General features: G+C 38.7%; 2 protein-coding genes across 3 annotated transcripts in view; one reads left to right on the top strand and one right to left on the bottom strand.

The window, feature by feature from the left end:
- The window catches only part of mapk8ip2 (mitogen-activated protein kinase 8 interacting protein 2), a 42,934-nt gene extending 31,452 nt beyond the window's left edge, over positions 1 to 11,482 (top strand). Inside the window, exons 3-13 of one of the 2 annotated variants that reach the window (XM_046863835.1) lie at positions 1,444 to 1,677; positions 1,798 to 1,876; positions 3,119 to 3,313; positions 3,666 to 5,999; positions 6,277 to 6,352; positions 6,483 to 6,655; positions 6,764 to 6,873; positions 6,968 to 7,090; positions 7,228 to 7,298; positions 7,412 to 7,510; positions 8,333 to 11,482. In XM_046863835.1, coding sequence (XP_046719791.1) covers positions 1,444 to 1,677; positions 1,798 to 1,876; positions 3,119 to 3,313; positions 3,666 to 5,999; positions 6,277 to 6,352; positions 6,483 to 6,655; positions 6,764 to 6,873; positions 6,968 to 7,090; positions 7,228 to 7,298; positions 7,412 to 7,510; positions 8,333 to 8,405 — 3,567 coding nt within the window. In that variant the 3' untranslated portion in view covers positions 8,406 to 11,482. The remainder of the gene's footprint in view (positions 1 to 1,443; positions 1,678 to 1,797; positions 1,877 to 3,118; positions 3,314 to 3,665; positions 6,000 to 6,276; positions 6,353 to 6,482; positions 6,656 to 6,763; positions 6,874 to 6,967; positions 7,091 to 7,227; positions 7,299 to 7,411; positions 7,511 to 8,332) is intronic. The other variant, XM_046863836.1, reaches the window with a different exon arrangement.
- A 420-nt stretch (positions 11,483 to 11,902) lies between these two features.
- arsa (arylsulfatase A) lies at positions 11,903 to 17,693 on the bottom strand. The gene is made up of 8 exons (XM_046863837.1): positions 17,296 to 17,693; positions 16,078 to 16,318; positions 15,746 to 15,964; positions 14,033 to 14,202; positions 13,791 to 13,915; positions 13,155 to 13,282; positions 12,965 to 13,067; positions 11,903 to 12,860 (listed from the first exon to the last, which is right to left on the bottom strand). Exons 1-8 carry the CDS (start codon positions 17,511 to 17,513, stop codon positions 12,553 to 12,555), a joined length of 1,512 nt encoding a protein of 503 aa, XP_046719793.1. The 5' UTR covers positions 17,514 to 17,693; the 3' UTR covers positions 11,903 to 12,552.
- Between the last annotated feature and the right edge of the window lie 638 nt (positions 17,694 to 18,331).

Here is an 18,331-nt window from a genome sequence, read left to right as displayed (position 1 = left end):
AACAAACCAAAAAATCACTACCGATTCCTACGTGGTACTATAGTATCTGACATTACATGCTGTCAATAAATTCCCAACCTCCACAAACATTTTTACGCATTCATGAATTGGAACGAATTTAAGTGGTGGCTCAGCTTTTCTAACATCCTAGGAGTTAATGTGAATTAGGTTTTTACATATTTGTCCTTAATAGTAATGGCTGTTTCAGATCTCTAGGAGACTCCCAGAAGTCAGTTTGTCATTAAATCTTTAACGCAACAATATTAATGCTATATAAAAGAGGTTTTTGTTTAATGAATTGTTTAATTCTATTAAGAACTGGTTCAAAAATTGGCAAAAATGCCAAATATTTGCACATGCAATCTTCAGTCCCAAAAATCATGCCATTTAGCTATTTTTAAGACACAGTATTCTGTGTCTTCTTATTATATTCCTATTATATCAGCTTCAATGCTTTTACACACACAAGCCTTTAAATGGGGCTTTAGAATAACAAAACACAACAAAGTGCTGTTTCAGCATCAGGCGTACATAAGGGCTATCATAGTTCTTTTACCGTACCGGAAATCATCTCTGTAGAAACCTGAGTGGATTATTTATTGATTTCTCATTTTTAAGTCTCTCTAACTCGAGCCTTGAACTTTATCATTTTGTTCCAGAACAAATCAGATTTAAGAAAAAGAGATTTCTTGTGTTCTTACTAGAACCGTTGACATTTACAGCATTTGGCAGACACCCTTATCAGGTGCCACTTACATTTATCTAATTGAGCAGTTATGGGGTTAAGGGCATTGTTCAAGGGCCCAGGAGTGGCCATTTGGTATAGCTGAGATTTGAACTCATGACCTTTGAATCTAAAGTACAATGGCATAACCACTAAGCTACCACAGTTAAGATTAGCATCTTAAATTAGCATGTGGGGGATGTGTGTATCTGTTTATTTGCATGTCTATATATTTTACATTGGTTTTTGTTGTATATGAATTTACTTTTTGTTGTCTTTACCATTAAAAATTTTACCTAATTCACTTATGTACTAGCTTATTTAAAATGTTTATTTTAGGATTTATATATGTGATGGATTACAGGTTCATAACATACAATAAAAACAGTATAACTGTTCTGTTTGTTTAAAATGGTAAAATGATTCAGAAAATGTGTTTTGTCAGTATCCATCACTTACTAGTGCAATTTTGTCTTTAATCCACATTTGTGTTCCCTAATACACACCACATCATTTAAAAAAATCTGCTATCCATTCTAACTCATTTTAGCATGTGCTTAGTTGTATTCCTGAATAGGCAACACACTGTAGGAATCTTTTTTTTGTTTTTTTGTTTTTTTTCTGGGTGTCGTGCAAGCTCTTGAGACAAAATACATTTTCAGATAAATTTAAGAATGCTTTTCAAAGAGCACAGAATCCGATTGTGTCTTGTTTCACAGGACTGCCTTATACTGGAGAAGAGTGATGTCCACCATACTGTATGCTCATTTCAAGATGACTTCCAGGAGTTTGAGATGATTGATGATGAAGATGAGGATGAAGAGGAAGATGAGGATGCAGAGGGAGATCCTGATGCTCCACCCTCTCCTTCTGCCTCTCCTCCTCCTTCCCCTACTTTGGGGTCACTTAAGAGCCGACCCACATCCTTAAACCTGACCACTACAGTTTCGCAGGTATGCACATGAACACTGTTTTACAATGCACTGATACAACTTAAAATATGTATACATATGTATATGTTTGGATATGTAACTGTACAACTGTAAGACATAAATCATTGTTTGTCATCATAGGATTCCTTGAACAACAACAGTAGTGTATCTCCACGAAAGTCAAGCTGGCAGGAATCTCTTCGCAACTCCACTTCAAAGGGTAATTATCTCTAGCACTTTTTAGATGGATTAGATAGACTGAATCAGAAGCTGAATATAGACAGTTGCAGGGGTGTAAACATTTATATTTTAGCTGTTATGTTTTTGGGCTTTTTTCCGGTTTTAAAGATACAGGAGACACTTTAAAATGCAATTTGCCTAGCAGTAAAGATAATTTCATTAGTGATCAGTAACAAAGCAAATGTAATTCGTTACTGTACTTAAGTAGATTTTTTGGGGGTCTGTACTTTTTTTTTTTTTATTAAAATGTATTTGAAAAGGGACCATGTACAATTTTAACACAAATGTTTCCATTTGATGCATTGTACTGAATTTAGCCAATGGCTAGTTTTCATCCGCGGTACTAAAGTATTTCTTTTTTGATAGACTTTTTCTTTTACTTCACTACATTTCAAAGTCAAATATGCTATCTTTTACTCAACTACATTTTGCGAAAATCAGTCGTTTCTTTTTATTTATGAGTGGATAAAAACATACTGTTTAAACAGGCAGCAATCCACCAATCAGGGTAGAGCTCACACTTGTTTTTTTAACTTGTTTTTAATTGCCGCTTAGTGGTATCTACTTATCACCAACCTACAGTTCAGTGTCAGTTCAACAACAAGCAGAACATTTAGAGAGGAATGAATGATGGAAGAAACTCCTGACTCGAACTCACCACAACACCTGTGACCTCATTTGCATGATTTCTTTAAGTAGTTAAAAAGAAGGTTTTAAGTTAATGATAATTATAATAGATATCAATCAGTGTTTGACTCATTAATATCATTATATTAATAGATGTTGTGCTAAGAGTAATAATAGAGTCTGTTCACATAAACTAAGTTGATTAAGCAAAGAGTCTTGTGACAAAAATTATAATAGGGACATTATATCCATAATAAATCATAATACTTTGGATACTTAAGTACATTTGAAGGCAAATACTTTTGTAATTTTACTCAAGTGAAAGTTTAAAGGGATACTTTTACTTTTATTTGAGTCATATTTTACCTACTGTATCTCCACTTTAACTCACGTACATGTTTTAGGGACTTTGTCAACCACTGGCTGATTACCTGAAGAAAAGATCATAGGACCTGGATTTTGTTGCTGGTTTCAACTATGTTGTTGACTTGTAATAATAAAAAAAAAAATTGTCTAACACTAACAACAGGCATTTGCTTTGTTGTTAACTACTCTTTATGTTTATAATTTATGTTCTTCATATCTATGACGACAGGTCGTATGTCTCCAAGCCACACTTGCATTGAGGATGGTTCCCACGATACTGATACATGCACAGGGGCTCCTGGCACCACCGTCTCTGCCAAAGGTACTCCCCCAAACCCAACTGGCCACTGTGGTCTCAATCAGTCACCTGGCAGGCCACTGCTGTACGACTTTGAGGGCAACAAACGCGAGCGTCTTGAATACGGTACAAAATAAAACAGACTTTGCTAGGAGCCCATCAACATGAACAAACATTTACAACCCTGAGCCTGAAGTTATCGACACGCTTTCCCTAGTTTTCTCACCATCACATCCACTTTGTCCATCAGCAAAGTATTTCAAATGTGTAACAGTAGAATTTCCAGACCCTACATTTAAAAACAAAAAAATTTATATATATATATATATATATATATATATATATATATATATATATATATATATATATATATATATATATATATAAGTTCTTCTGTTTGTCTTCTTTGTATACCTCTCTGTTTTATAATGTTTACACTTCTATTTTTCTACTGTCTACCTGTTCTTTTTCTAATCAGGTTCCTTTGGACAGCACAACTCATCAGGCGGTCCAGAAGTTACTGAACCTACTGCTGAAGGAACCCTCGAGGAACGTGTCTCCTCAAGTGATGACTGCACTTCCCAGTGCTCTGATACTGAAGTTGACCATGACCTCAATAGCCATGCCAAACGCAGACAGTGCCATCCTCGACCTGATGACACGTATACCATTACTACAGAGACTGCTGATGACCCAGAGCTGGAGACCGACCTTACAATGGATGGCACCAGTAAATGCCTATCTTCTACAGCACCACTCGGGAATGATGCAGAGACCCCTCTGTCAGACGAAGAGTTAGATAAGGAATTTGAGATTGACTTCATGAGTCACGAGACCTTTAATCTAACTTGTAAGGAAGAAGAAGGCTCATCCTATGTAGAGTTTCCCTGCATTGAACCGACAGAACCATCTTGTCTGTCTGTCCATGCGTTGTCCAGTCAATCTGAACCCAGAGATGAGTCTTATGACTCGAATCTAGCTGCTGCTTCTGCATCAAATGACACAACATCTCCTTCCTCTGACCCTGGCATTGCTGACATGAATGCCAAGCGCTATGCAGAGTCTGACCACCACAGTGATGACCTTAGCTCTCCTGGGTCTGACTCTGATCTTGAGGGTGAGTTGGAGGCAGAGTTTGCCTGTGGTGGTCCACTGGTTAGTAACATGATTTCATCAATCTCGGAGACAGAGTTAGACCTGACTAGTGAGTCCAGCAGTGGAAGGTCCTCGCATCTCACAAACTCCATTGAGGAAGCCAGCTCCCCAACATCTGACCCTGAACTGGATCATGAGCTTGATGTTGAGCAAGACAGTGGTATTGTGGGTCTGAAGGCATCTCTTCTTTTAGGTCAACCTGAGCCTATTAAAAAAGACATTTCACTATATCTGAAGCCCAGTCCAGATATTCATCCTTTTGATGATGGTCAGGCCCTAATGGGGCTACAAAATGTGGATGACGAGCAAAGTTTCGAGCATCAAGCTGATCCAGATGAGACTTTGCCTCCTGCTATGCCGTGTGATGACAGTGCAACTCAGCAACTGCTCCTGAAAATTGAACCAGATCACAGCCTGGAAAGCTTTAAACGGTCCTTTTACCTTCCTGTGGAACCTAGACTTATGCCCTCAGGGGACGATTATGATGGAACCACTGAAGGAGACTCAGAGTCAGAATCAGAGGATGAACTAAGTGAGAACTCAGACTCACCATGGCTTCTTAGCAACTTAGTGAACAAGATGATTTCAGAAGGGTCCTTTCCAATCAGCTGTCCAGAAGATTGCCTCAGGCGCTCTGCCTCCATCTCTGACACAATCTCACCTTCATCTGACCTGGAGACAGAAACCTTTAATGAAAGCGAAGGATACAGAACACAGATGCTGAAATGCAAAGAAGACTTCCAGGAACAGCCATCTATGGGCTCAGATATGCGGACAGATGGAGAAAAAGAGGGCAGAAGAGACAGTTTTGGATCAGGAGAAGAGCAGGAAAGCAAGGCTGTCAGCTCTTGTCTACACATGAGCAATCCTTCAAATGACACAGTTGTTCCTGTGTGCTTGGAGAGATACCAATCCAATAACACAAATCAGGACTGTACCTCTGAGAGATCACTCAAAAATCAACAAAATGACGTTGAGGAGGAGCCAAATAATGACTTGATGATGGACAGGATGAAGGATCTGGACTCCCCTAGCTTAAGCGAGAGCATCATCAGTGACAAGGATGAGGGTCGAGAGACAAGAGTGGATCCACTTTCTCTGGAAAAAATGACAGAAGTCAAAAACAGTCTGACCCTTGACCTCCCAACAGCACAGACTAATCGCTGCTTCAGCCTCACATACTCCACAGATAATGATGAAGACGAGCAAGATGCATCACCCTTCCTGGAGGCTATTCACAACCCACCCTCACCCTACGGTGACGATACTTACCTAGACAGTTCCCCACCTATCGATGAAAGTGTCCGGGAATTTCGAAATACCTTTGATCCAGCGGGGGTCAGACCTGTGGATGACTCCCTGGCATATGACTCAGTAAAGTACACTCTAGTTGTGGATGAGAATACTACTCTGGAGCTGGTGAGTTTGAAGCGATGCACTTCTGTTCTCAGTGACGACAGCGACGGACTCTCCACCGTTTGCGACGAAGAGGTTGCTGATGAGGATGATGATATCTATGGGCAGAGAGAGAACGTGGGGGGTATTCGCTCTGATCTACTGTTGAGCTCCTCCTCAGAAGATTCTTCACCAGAGGCTGACCTTCCTTTCTCCAAAAAATTCCTCAACGTGTTTGTCAATGCCACGTCGCGATCCTCCAGTGAGTGATCTAACTTCTCAACCTCTAAAAAAAATAGATAGAGATTAAGATGAATATAACTAGAGTAATATGACCTCATATATAATGATATATAACTTAATATTTTATATGTTGAATATAACTTTATGTATATGTATTCTGATTCTGATTCTGAATGCATATATATACATATACATTGACTTGAGGTTCAATATTTATAAGGTTTTTAATAAAAACTGCTTTGGATTTTCAGAACACACTCCTGCACCTTCTCATACATATGTGTTTTGTACTTCAGGCACAGAATCGTTCGGGTTGTTCTCCTGCACAATAAATGGAGAGGAGAGAGACCAGACTCACAGAGCAGTGTTCAGGTAAATGAATGATATTATGTAACAATCATAAACTTGGTGTGATTATTTGTTTTCATAAATGGAGAAATGCAGGCCAGCAGTAAAATCAACACAATACAAACTATCAGCTCTCTGACTGGTATTTTTACAGGTTTATCCCACGTCATGCAGATGAACTAGAGCTGGATGTCGATGACCCACTTTTTGTTGAGGAAGAGGAGGATGACTACTGGTACCGTGGCTACAATATGCGCACAGGGGCTCGGGGGATCTTCCCTGCTTATTATGCCCATGAGGTCATCGGCCAAACCAAAGACCTGATGGGTAAGAACAAAGACGAGTCTGTGTTAGTAAACAACCTTTTTAGTTTTTATATTATTTGTGGGTTATGATATCATGCATTAAGGAGTACCTGCATAATTATTTTTCTAGCAATGAAAAGAAACCCAGCATGGATGGAAAGTTTCACTGTGCAGTTTTTGGGTTCGGTTGAAGTGCCTTACCACCAAGGCAATGGCATTCTCTGTGCTGCAATGCAGAAGGTAAAGATAAAATTGGACACAATGAATATCAGGAATCATTAATATACTGTAAGATCAGTGCTGAAGCCTCTGCTGTTATGTTCTCGCATTGTAGATTGCCATGGCGAGGAAGAGGACAGTGCATCTCCATCCTCCTTCTTTGTGTGAGCTGGAGATCAGCCTACAGGGTGTGAAGTTGATCATGAGCCTGGAGGATGAGTATGACCTCTCGGAGGAGGTGAGAGCGAGAGAGAGGGAGAGAGAGAGAAAAAGAGAGAGAGAGAGAGAGAACTATTTATAATATTTAGAAATATACATAGAAATATGAACAGTGTATTACTGAAAATACTAACAGTTGCTCCGCTTTTCTTCCAGTTTGACAGATGTAGTCACTTCTTCCAGATGAAGAACATTTCTTTCTGTGGATGCCACCCAAAGAACAACTGGTAGAAACTCATTCAGCACTGCATGGTCCAAATATTCTACATTAAAAATTACATTTTGCTCAATGGTTGAGCTCATCTGTGCTCTTCTTTGTTTTTTTGTCTCTGTTTTGCAGTTACTTTGGCTTTATTACCAAGCACCCAGTCCTGAACAGGTTTGCGTGCCATGTCTTTGTCTCTCAGGAGTCCATGCGTCCTGTGGCTGAGTGTGTGGGGTAAGCTGGACACTTCGAATGTAGTATTTAAACAGTCCTGACTCTTTTTAAAAACACACTCACACACACACACACACACACACACACACACACATGAAGGACATGACAGAGAATGCTTAGGGAGTTAGAGGGATAAAGGAGTGAGGGCAGTAGGCCTGGATGAGATGATGCAATGGATGATGGTGTTTCCATCACAGAACCCATCTAGTCCACTGAATAATTATTCACTGTGTGCATAATTTAACATTACAGCATCATCCTGAGCATAAGGAACAGACACAGAAGAAGAGTTATGATCCCTCATCAGTGAGAGACCCGGCCTCATCACATTAATCTGACCTCATTAAAAGAGTCATCAATTACTCATAGAGAGAGGGAGGAGAAGAAGAGAGGATCTGTTATGTAGACTACACAAAGTTGAGTCCAAAATGAGTAGAAAGACATCATTTAAAATGATAAGACACACACACACACACACACACACACACACACACACACACACACACACACACACACACACACACAGGCATATAAATATATTCATTTGCAGTTAGGCTGCAGACTTCATTTTTACTACTATTGAAATGTTTTGACAGTTATATATTATTACCGAAGTCTGTGAATCAGCTTATTAATAAACATTAACAATGTTGGATAAGAAATATTCATTAATATAAAGAAAAAAAAAAGTAAGAGCTGTATTTTTGATAATGTACGTAGAACTTGTCTTAATCAGTACTGTTTATTTGTTTGTGGGTGTGTGCGTGTGTGTGTGTGTGTGTGTGTGTGTGTGTGTGTGTGTGTGTGTGTGTGTGTGCGCAGACGTGCATTTCAGGAGTATTATCAGGAGCATCTTGAGTACGCCTGTCCTACTGAGGATATCTACCTGGAGTAAAGGGAAAAAGAAGGTTTCCATGGTCAACAAAAAGAAATGTCTGTTCCTGGTTTTGGCCACTTGGGGGCTCTAGGTGGCCTTTAAGGGTTTAATGTAGGCCTTGAGTTTTTCTAACTTTCTCCCTCTCTCTCTCTCTCTCTCTCTCTCTCTCTCTCTCTCTCTCTCTCTCTCTCTCTCTCTCTCTGTCTCTCTGTGTTTCACATGACCTGAGCTCAATATGTAGGTTCAATCTTAGCGATGCATCAATTTGTTTCACTATTTGTTTGTTTCCTCTTTTATTTATTCTCATCCTCAAAACAGATTGCCTGTTTAACTTTTGTATGATTAAGTACCTAGGATTGTGGCACAGATACTTTCACTTTCTCCTGGTTCAGAAACAACAAAACGATGACTTCACACACTCTAATGCATGGCTTCAAGGGTTATGCTCACAGGCAGGTATACACACACAGGAAATACCTATATTTGAAATTCATTTCGAAGGATGGGTTTCGTTTGTAAATATGTACTCGTTTGATTATTCCAAAACATGCTGAACGTGGTTTGTACTGAAATGAACATCTGGACAGGTGTTGGATTAGGAATATATGACTATCTGCTCGCTGTAGTAGAAGGTTCCTTGTGCGTTCTTATTATTACCATCATGTAAATACTGTATATTTAGAAAACAGTAGGTGACTACTACAGACGTTCGTTACATCACGGTATGTAAGTAGCACCTCCATTCGCAAAATGGAAGAATGAAGAGGATTGCGGGTGGCCAGGAAGGCATGTTCGTTAGCCTGAGAATGGAGAGTCAGGTAGCATTGGCCATGCACGGTCCTGTAAATTACTAACCACTTACTTAAATCAAGCTCTGCTATCGCATCCTATTCCCAATGACTCTTTCGTGCGACTCTTTGTTGGCCATCTTGTGTAATTTTCAGACTGTGCTTTAGTGCTTTAGTGTCTATTTAGTCACTCTCTTTGTTCATTGAAGGCTAACAGGTAAATGTACAGCCAACCGCTGGCGTACTGCAGTCATCAGCCAGATCACTTTGCAAATTGTCAAAGCTCCTAGATTACTTAGGAAAAGGCCTTAATAAAAGTTACAGCCATTCTAAAAGAAGTTATAAAAGATAGTGTTAAACAAGTAAAATTGTTAACTGATAAATTATTTCGCATAGTGGTTTTTATTTATTTTTACATTTTTAGCAGAGTAATAATAACATTACCTAGTCTCGTTGTATAAATAATCATTAAAATAATATTTTCATATCCTTATACATTTTTTTCCGGCTTGGCCATATAGAACATGTGACCAGCGTTGAAGTCGAATTCTTGTACGATGTCAGTCAAATGTTTTTGAGCACTCCACATTTGAGTTATTTTCGAGTCGATTAGAAATGCATTTTTGTATTTCAATGGAAAAACATTCGATAGAATTGGAAAAGCCAGAGATTTGGCGTTTGTCCCTGCCAGCATATATATTTCTACAGTTACAGTTGATACACTCGAGCACGTTTTGATTTTAGACTCAATTTCTTTCACTTTGACTCTAATATGGCACTCATTAAGAGCCCTATCAGGGTCAGAGGCTGATCATTTAATAAACGCTTGCATACATTTAGCTCAAGTGTTCAAAATCATTTGACTGCCAGTGTATAGGCAATTAGATAATATATATTATCTTTAACCATGTAACTAAATCTTATATTACTGACTGCTAATGCAGTTAGATTTTTCTTCTTTGGTCTCCTGAGTTGTAAGTAACAGACACTAAAAAAATTTTTCCATCATATAAATGTCTATCCCTCTTCCTAACCTTCACTGCTTTGTTGCTAGACTGTATTCACAGTAGAGAGCCCCCTCCTGGCCATGTATAGTTTCAGGAATGTTCTGTTATAATCTGCCACAATGAAATTCTCCCAGCATTGTATGGACAGCTTGGAACTAAATAACCTATAGATTAAATGGTAATTAAATAGTAAAAGTACTAAGAGGCCTACAGTTAAATGAATAATTTGCTTCTCGGTGTGCTGATGCTTAAAAGCTCATATTATTGTAAATTAGGACCTGATTCTTGGCTCCTGCAGGCTGGTTTCATCATCCCGGTGTCAGTAGATCATAGCAGTGCAACATTTAGACTGGAATTGCAGTTGTAGGCTACTCACTTTCTGCTCACTGAATCAAACACACACACACACACACACACACACACACACACACACACACACACCAGCAGCCTGCAGTTTGAATCCTTTGTTAATCGTCCATTTGTGCTGATGCCACATGTAGGAAGGAGCTGCAGTCTTAAGACTATAAATGTGATTTGGTGTCAGTTAGATTGCTGTAAATAGTCTAGTTGAGATGACCATGCTGTGTCTTTTCTATTGAGTGTTACTGAATAAAAATAACGAAACATGTCAATTTTAAATAAACAATAACGCAGACATTGATAAACTATCACAGCTAAAATGGGGTTCAAAACTGTAAATTGATTTCAGCTAGTGTCTGATTTTTTTTGTTTCAGCTGCTACACACTGCTGTACCTGAGGTCGAATGTTGTTACATTGTGCTAAATAACAGAACGTCTGTCGATCGGCTGTGTGTCTTTCATACAAACATCCACGTTTTCATGCTAGCATTAGCATTATCAGTACAATCATTTGGTTTGACTTCTCCCAGAGGTTAGCAGAGATGGCTCTGGACTCCGAATTCGAAACGTCTTGACTGTTTTCCCATCTAAATGTTACTTCGTTAATGTTTGTCCAGAAAATAAATGGATTCCTCCGAACGTTTTGTCTACATATTAACATTTTACAATCATTGATTGGTCATTAAACCCCTTTATGTATTGGAGCAGAGCAACTGGACCATGTGAGCTTGGATAGCTGAATGACTACAATAACTGCAAATCTCTGGACTGTAATTACATAATGCAGGCCTTTACTGTATATCAAGATGAACAGCAACAGTATGACATACTAGCTATCTTGTATCTTTAAAAATCAAACTTGTAAAAACCAAAATGGAAAAAAAAATTCCCTGCCTTGTCATGGATTTGGTCTTAAAAATAAAACATATGCTTGATGTCATCACTGTGTGGTTGTCATTCTGTAAGCCTGTGTGGACAGTGTGAAGTTCAGCTATGCTAATGTTAATCAGTCAATGTATCTCAATAACCAGGGAACATAATTATACCCAGTTTAGGCCAAGAGTTTAAAGAGTAAATTATTTTTTATTCCATTTTTTCATTTTCAGAATAATTTTTTTTTAAGGACAGCTCGATAACATTAAAAACATTTAGCTCTTTTGAACACGCACATTTTATTAGGATTTTAAATCACTTCAATGCAAATAAATACAAAAAAGAATATTTGAAACATTTCAAAAGAAATGTATACTATTAAACAAAACACACGAATGCAATCAGAGGTGAAATAGGCGACCTTTTTTTAGTGCATTTTTACGGAAACCATTTTCTCATGAGCATTGTTAATGAATTAATAGTCAGAGCTCGAGCAAAAATGCCTTCTAGACACAATTCTTTTTGTTTTTATTGTTTTTGAATCAAAACAGAAAAAACCCCACAAATCAATAGAAATCAGATTACTGCTGCATGACTGTTTTATGAGATGAGAATATAACAGAACAGCAGAGCAAAAGGATCTTTCACACATTTCACACTGTTTTATAGGAATTATTCTCTTGAACACAGCAGATGTGTGAGTGGCAGTGGCTGATTTTAATGCATTATAAAATTAACACATTAATGCATTATAAAACTGGTTTTTGGCCAGTGTACGATTTTAAAGAAAAAGGAAAATTATGTATATACAGGTAGTCCCAGACTTACGATGGAGATGCGTTATAATGACATCAGCGTAACTTGTAAATATCGAGACATGGCCAAGCCTACCCCGCAGTCTTAAAGAATGATCAGTATGAGGTAGTATACTGTAATTGGTAATAATTTAACAAAATACAGTACATAATTTAGCAAAACGGAGCAATTTAAAGTACCGTAATGTATAAACTTTACGGTATACATGTATTTGGGAGCAGGTGTGTGGACGAGTGGTGTTACGTGTTTCCATCTTAGTCATCATAAGATCGGAAAAGTCGAACCATCGTAACTCGGGGACTACCTGTAGAAATGAACTGGTCAGTATGTAATCTCACAGCGGCAGCATTCTGGTTTAGGAGAACACTGTGGGTTACAGCAGGGTGCCAGGTTCGGATCAGTTCCTTTTCCAATCTCACTTTCTCCAAACTGCATCGAGGCCTCGAAATTCTCCTTGAGTTCCTTGATCTCCTGCAGCACACTGACCAGCTCGGGATGGTCCTTCACACTCAGGTTATAGTTTTCAGATGGATCGGACTCCAGGTCAAACAGCAGAGGAGGGTCGTGATACTTCAGGACGGAGATTAACCGACAGTCCTGATCTGGAGTTGTTTCACTGTGTGACGCTCCTAAGACAAAAAAAAAAAGCAGACAAAGGGATGTAAAGAATATATTGCATGTTAAAGAATACATGAATAGAACTAGTTATGAGAAGAGTGAAGCCAGATCTCACCCCTAGTGTAATAATGAGCTTTATATTGTCCCATTCTCACTGCAAACACACCATACTTCTCAGTGGGGTCGATTGGGTAGTAAAAGATAGCCTTTCTTTGACCCTGAAAGCCGAGGCATAGCAAGTTATATGAACCCATGTAATGAAAGCACTCAAAGGAAACAGCTTTATTTAGACTCATGATTCTTACTTCTCCATGGTTGAACAATATATCGATCATGTCCACGCCATCCAGCTGAACCTTGGGAAATGGAGCTCCAGCCAATCTGGCAATGGTTGGCAGGATGTCCAGAGTACTAGACAGACTATGGGTGAGACCTGGGAATTGTAAGTAAATCATTAAATTACAAACAAAACTAATTCATCCAACAGCGAATGAGTGTAATTCAAGTAAGTAATAATATACTTGGGGGTGTGAATGAACAAGTCAGCATCATGCCATTACAATTTCTGACGAATACATTTTTAAGGATATATTTTTTGTTTATCCATTTAGAGTTACATTTAATGCTGTGGAATGTTATCTGTTATTCAGTATCAGCTATAAACAGTTCTTCCCAAACCAGTCTCTCTGCTGCTTTCTCATAAAGTTAATAAGACAAAATATATCACTTGTAATGTTTGTATTGCTCTGTGAATGTTACAAATCCCGAACACTGAAAACTAATTCTCTCTATGTTTAATATATGAAATGAGCTGTTACTATAGAAACAATAATGTTCATTTATATTAATACGTAGACCGCACTAGTGTCAGAGTAAAAAATTCAACAGCTGTCATATACATTTGCATTATACATGTACATGTTTATGTACGACTACTGTACCTGGTTTGATGACTCCAGACCAGTAGGCAATAGCAGGTTCTCTCATTCCTCCTTCATAAGTAGTTCCTTTACCGCACTTTAACAACCCAGAATTTCCCCCACGAGACATTCGCATAAGTTCTGGCCTAAAGAAGAAAAAAAAAAAAAAGAAAACCTATAATAGAGCAATAAAAATACAGTATAAACAAAGAACTGCAGGAAGTTGTTGTTTTTCATTTTGAACCACACACAAACACTCTTACCCATTGTCAGATGTGAAGAAGACGAGTGTGTTGTTTAGCACCCCTGTGTCCTTCAGCGTCTGCAGGATGTTTCCTATGGTGGAGTCAAACTCCAGCAGTGCATCTCCAAACGGCCCCCTGAGCGATCGGCCCACAGATTTCCACCCTGCAAACTGTGGGTAGTGAGTGTGCTACACGGACACACGGCCAGATGAAAGAGAAAAAACATGCACAGTAAAAAAATATGTATCCATTTTTTCCATACCAATCTATTTTATACAATTTAAGCAGAAGTCCTTTTACTGTGTATCTAGTGTCATTATTTGTGTAGCTACTATTAATAAAGCAAGTTAATCCTTTAAATGAAACTTTATGAAATACAGTGGAACCTCGGTTTACGGACGGCCTGGTGTACGTATGTTTTGTTATACGAACAACAATATCCGTGAAATTTTGTCTGGTTATACGTACGAAGCTTTGTTATACGAACCTCGCGCTGGTACGGTGGGTCTTTGCGCACGCTTCCAAACTCGGCGACAACAGTTTCATTAGATCGGTTTTTAGTAAAAGTGAACTAAAAGTGATTAAAAAATAAAAAATAAGTGAAGACATTAAAAGCCTTCCCACATAATTCCGCTTCTCCACAGCAGTTACCCTTATCCTCCACTCCGCCTCGTCTAAACAGTTTTTATTTTAATTTAAGATTACTATTGTAACAATATACAGTAATACAGCAAATATCACTTATGAATGTAGTATACTGTATTACTAATATATGTCATTTTATATGAATATTTTCTGGGTCCTGGAATGCGTTATCCGAATTTTTTTTTTATATTTCTTATGATTTGTTTTGAGTATACATATCTGGAACGAGTTACATTTGAAAGATGTGCACTGGTGATTGGAAAAAAAAAACTTTAATGTAGCCAGTATGTTCCCACAGGGAAATTGTAATTTCTTGGCAGCGATGTAGGAAGCTGGGGTCAGAGCACAGCCATGTTAAATACATGTTTGCACTCGTTTGCACACGATGCAACTTTATGTGGTGAGCTCTATGTTGTGTGATGTCGCTCTGTGTTGTGTGATGTCGCTCTGTGTTGTGTGATGTCGCTCTGTGTTGTGTGATGTCGCTCTGTGTTGTGTGATGTCGCTCTGTGTTGTGTGATGTCGCTCTGTGTTGTGTGATGTCGCTCTGTGTTGTGTGATGTGATTTTGCTCTGTGTTGTGTGATGTCGCTCTGTGTTGTGTGATGTCGCTCTGTGTTGTGTGATGTGATGTCGCTCTGTTGTGGATTGTCGCTCTATGTTGTGATGTCGCTCTATGTTGTGTGATGTGATATGTCGCTCTGTTGTGGATTGTCGCTCTGTTGTGTTATGTCGCTCTATGTTGTGTGATGTGTTATGTCGCTCTATGTTGTGTGATGTGTTATGTCGCTCTATGTTGTGTGATGTGATGTCGCTCTATTTTGTCGATTGTCGCTCTATGTTGTGTGATGTCGTCATCTTATTTCACTGAAAATTAACTCTATATGACTCTAAAAGCTTCACTTGAAGCAAACAGGGTTTTGAGCCTTGATCAAGGGCCCCAAGAGTGGCAGCTTGTTGATCCCGGGACTTGACCCCCCGACCTTCTGCTCAGTAACCTAGAGCCATTATCACTCACATAACCACCTCCCCACCAAGACACCAAGACTTGCTATTACATTAGTGATATGTTTGACTGCTGACTCACATGAGAAGGATAATAGAGGAAGAAAGGTTGGCGTTTCTGAGCAGAACTGCGGATGAATTCTGTGGCAAAATCACTGTAGGCGTCTTCCAGATTAACAAAATCTACAGGCTGCTGCGTGATGGTTTCCCCCTTCATCAGAGGCACAGTTACCGTACCGACATCACAGAAGCCATAACACTTCACATTCGGAGGGAAGCAGGTCAGATTGTGACAAGGACCCTGTACAGAAAATAATTAAGAATGGAGTATTTTATACATCGAAATCTACATTTACCACATCGGTAAAACGATTCCAAAAATTCTTTACCAGATGGCAGGGACAAATATGTTACCATGTCATGAGAGTATGGGATGCCGAGGTAGTGGTCAAAGCCTTGTCGTGTAGGCAGGTAAGTACCATTAGCTCCGTAGCCCAGGTGCCATTTCCCCATCATGGCTGTGGCATAGCCTAGAGGCTTCAGTACTTCTGCAATAGTGGTCTCGTTAAGAGGGAGCCCACCTATTGAGCCCGGGTACAGCACACCGGGGTAGATCCCAGAACGTGTCTGGTAGCGTCCTGTCAACAAAGATGCTCTGTCGAAGAAGAAGAAAACAGTACTGAGATGATGGTATGTACATTTTTTGAACTAATAACGCTGACTAAGTTTTACTTTCGCTTATTGTTGTTTAACTGATAATTAAAAAGAACATCAAGCATCCCAAACTTTACATTATCCAAATACTGTACTGCCTTGCAATAACAGCATACTGACAATCCTAATACTCATCTGGTATCATTAAATAAATATGACATATCTTATCTCATATATTTATCTTCTGAAAATGCTTTATCATGATCTGGGTTGTTTTGGATCTGAAGCTCATCCTGAGAACACAGAGGGTGAATTTGGAAATACAAACTGGACTGTTGTTATATTAAAAACTGAAATCGAACCCTTAGTTCTTCTGTATATTTTCTTCTTCTTCTTCTTCTTCTTCTTCTTCAGTGTGTATTTGCAGAGAAATTGTTTGAATCTACACTGTAGGTAGGATTTTAGCCCCAAGACTATGTCTTTAATTAATTATGGGGTTTGACATTTAAGTTATATATTTATTTTTATATGTTTCACACTACTGGATGGCTGTGGGTTACTGATTGAAAGGTTGGGGGTCCAGGCTGATACACTTGGGGCCCTTGAACAAGGCCCTTGACCCTTCAGGGGTGCTGTAACAAGGCTGCGCTCTGATCCCAGCTTTTCTAACATTGCTGGTATATGCAAAGATAGAATTGTACTCTGCTGTAAGGTACATGTGACAAGTATGAAGCTCACTTTTTTTCTTTCTTTTTTTTCTTGCCCATGTTCAAGTGTACAGGAAGCTCCGCCCCCCAGGACCTATACAATGACTGACAGGAAAACCATCCAATCATATACATACACTTGAGCTGAAGCCTTAAACAATAATTTTTCATCATGTTTTACATGTTTTTCAGGTTTTCCGTACAATACAAAAACAGACAAAGTAAATGATCAGAGTAATTATAGTAAGCAGAAAATAAAGACACTGCACACCTGGACGGGCTGCACACAGGGCTGGTGGAGTAGAAGTCGGTAAACCGGAGCCCATCAGCCGCCAGTCGGTCCAGGTTCGGCGTGAGTGATGTAGGATGACCCGAGAAACCCAAATCTCCATAACCCAAATCATCCGCAAACAGCAGCACGAAGTTGGGCAGAGGTGAAGCCTGGCACAGGGACACCAGCACTAATCCAACAACCGTAAACTTCTCCATGACCTCCACACCGCTCACATTATTCCACAGGGGAACCCTTCAGCAGCACCTCCAGCGCCGCCATCACACTTCACACAACTGAGATCCTAAAGCATGTGTTCATTCAGTCCGAAAATCACGCTTCAGTAACAGTGTAGAGCGCCGTGTTTCACTCTGCAGTCATGTGGAAGTCATGTGAAAGTCACGTGATCAACCTTAACCATTACGTCATACAGAGCGCTTATGGGATTTGAAGTGGTGAAATTGTACTTACATTTAGCGAAAGAAAGAAAGAAAGAAAGTAAGAAAGAAAGAAAGAAAGAATAAGAGAGAGAGAGAGAGAGAGAGAGAGAGAGAGAGAGAGAAGAAAGAAAGAAGCAAATAAACAAACAAAGGTTATAAATGAAACATATTACAATTTTTTTTTGTTTACTTTTGTTTGATTTAAAGTTTCTGTAATTTGTCTTTAGCATACAGTAAAGAAAGAAAGAAAGAAAGAAAGAAAGAAAGAAAGAAAGAATGAATGAATGAAAGAGAGAAGCAAGTAAACAAACAAACAAAGGGTATAAATAAAACAGAAATGAAACATATTACAATTTTTTTGTTTACTGGATTTCAAGTTTCTGTAATTTGTCTTTAATTTAGCATACAGTAAAGAAAGAAAGAAAGAAAGAAAGAAAGAAAGAAAGAAAGAAAGAAAGAAAGATAGAAAGAATAAGAGAGAGAGAGAGAGAGAGAAAGAAAGAAAGAAAGAAAGAAAGAAAGAAAGAAGCAAGCAAATAAACAAACAAAGGTTATAAATGAAATATATTTACAAAAAAATTGTTTACTGGATTTAA

This window comes from Silurus meridionalis, chromosome 13 (assembly GCF_014805685.1).
Source record: "Silurus meridionalis isolate SWU-2019-XX chromosome 13, ASM1480568v1, whole genome shotgun sequence".
Lineage (NCBI taxonomy): Eukaryota > Metazoa > Chordata > Actinopteri > Siluriformes > Siluridae > Silurus > Silurus meridionalis.
Note: the sequence above shows the minus strand (reverse complement) of the source record. Positions and strands in the feature narration are given on the sequence as shown.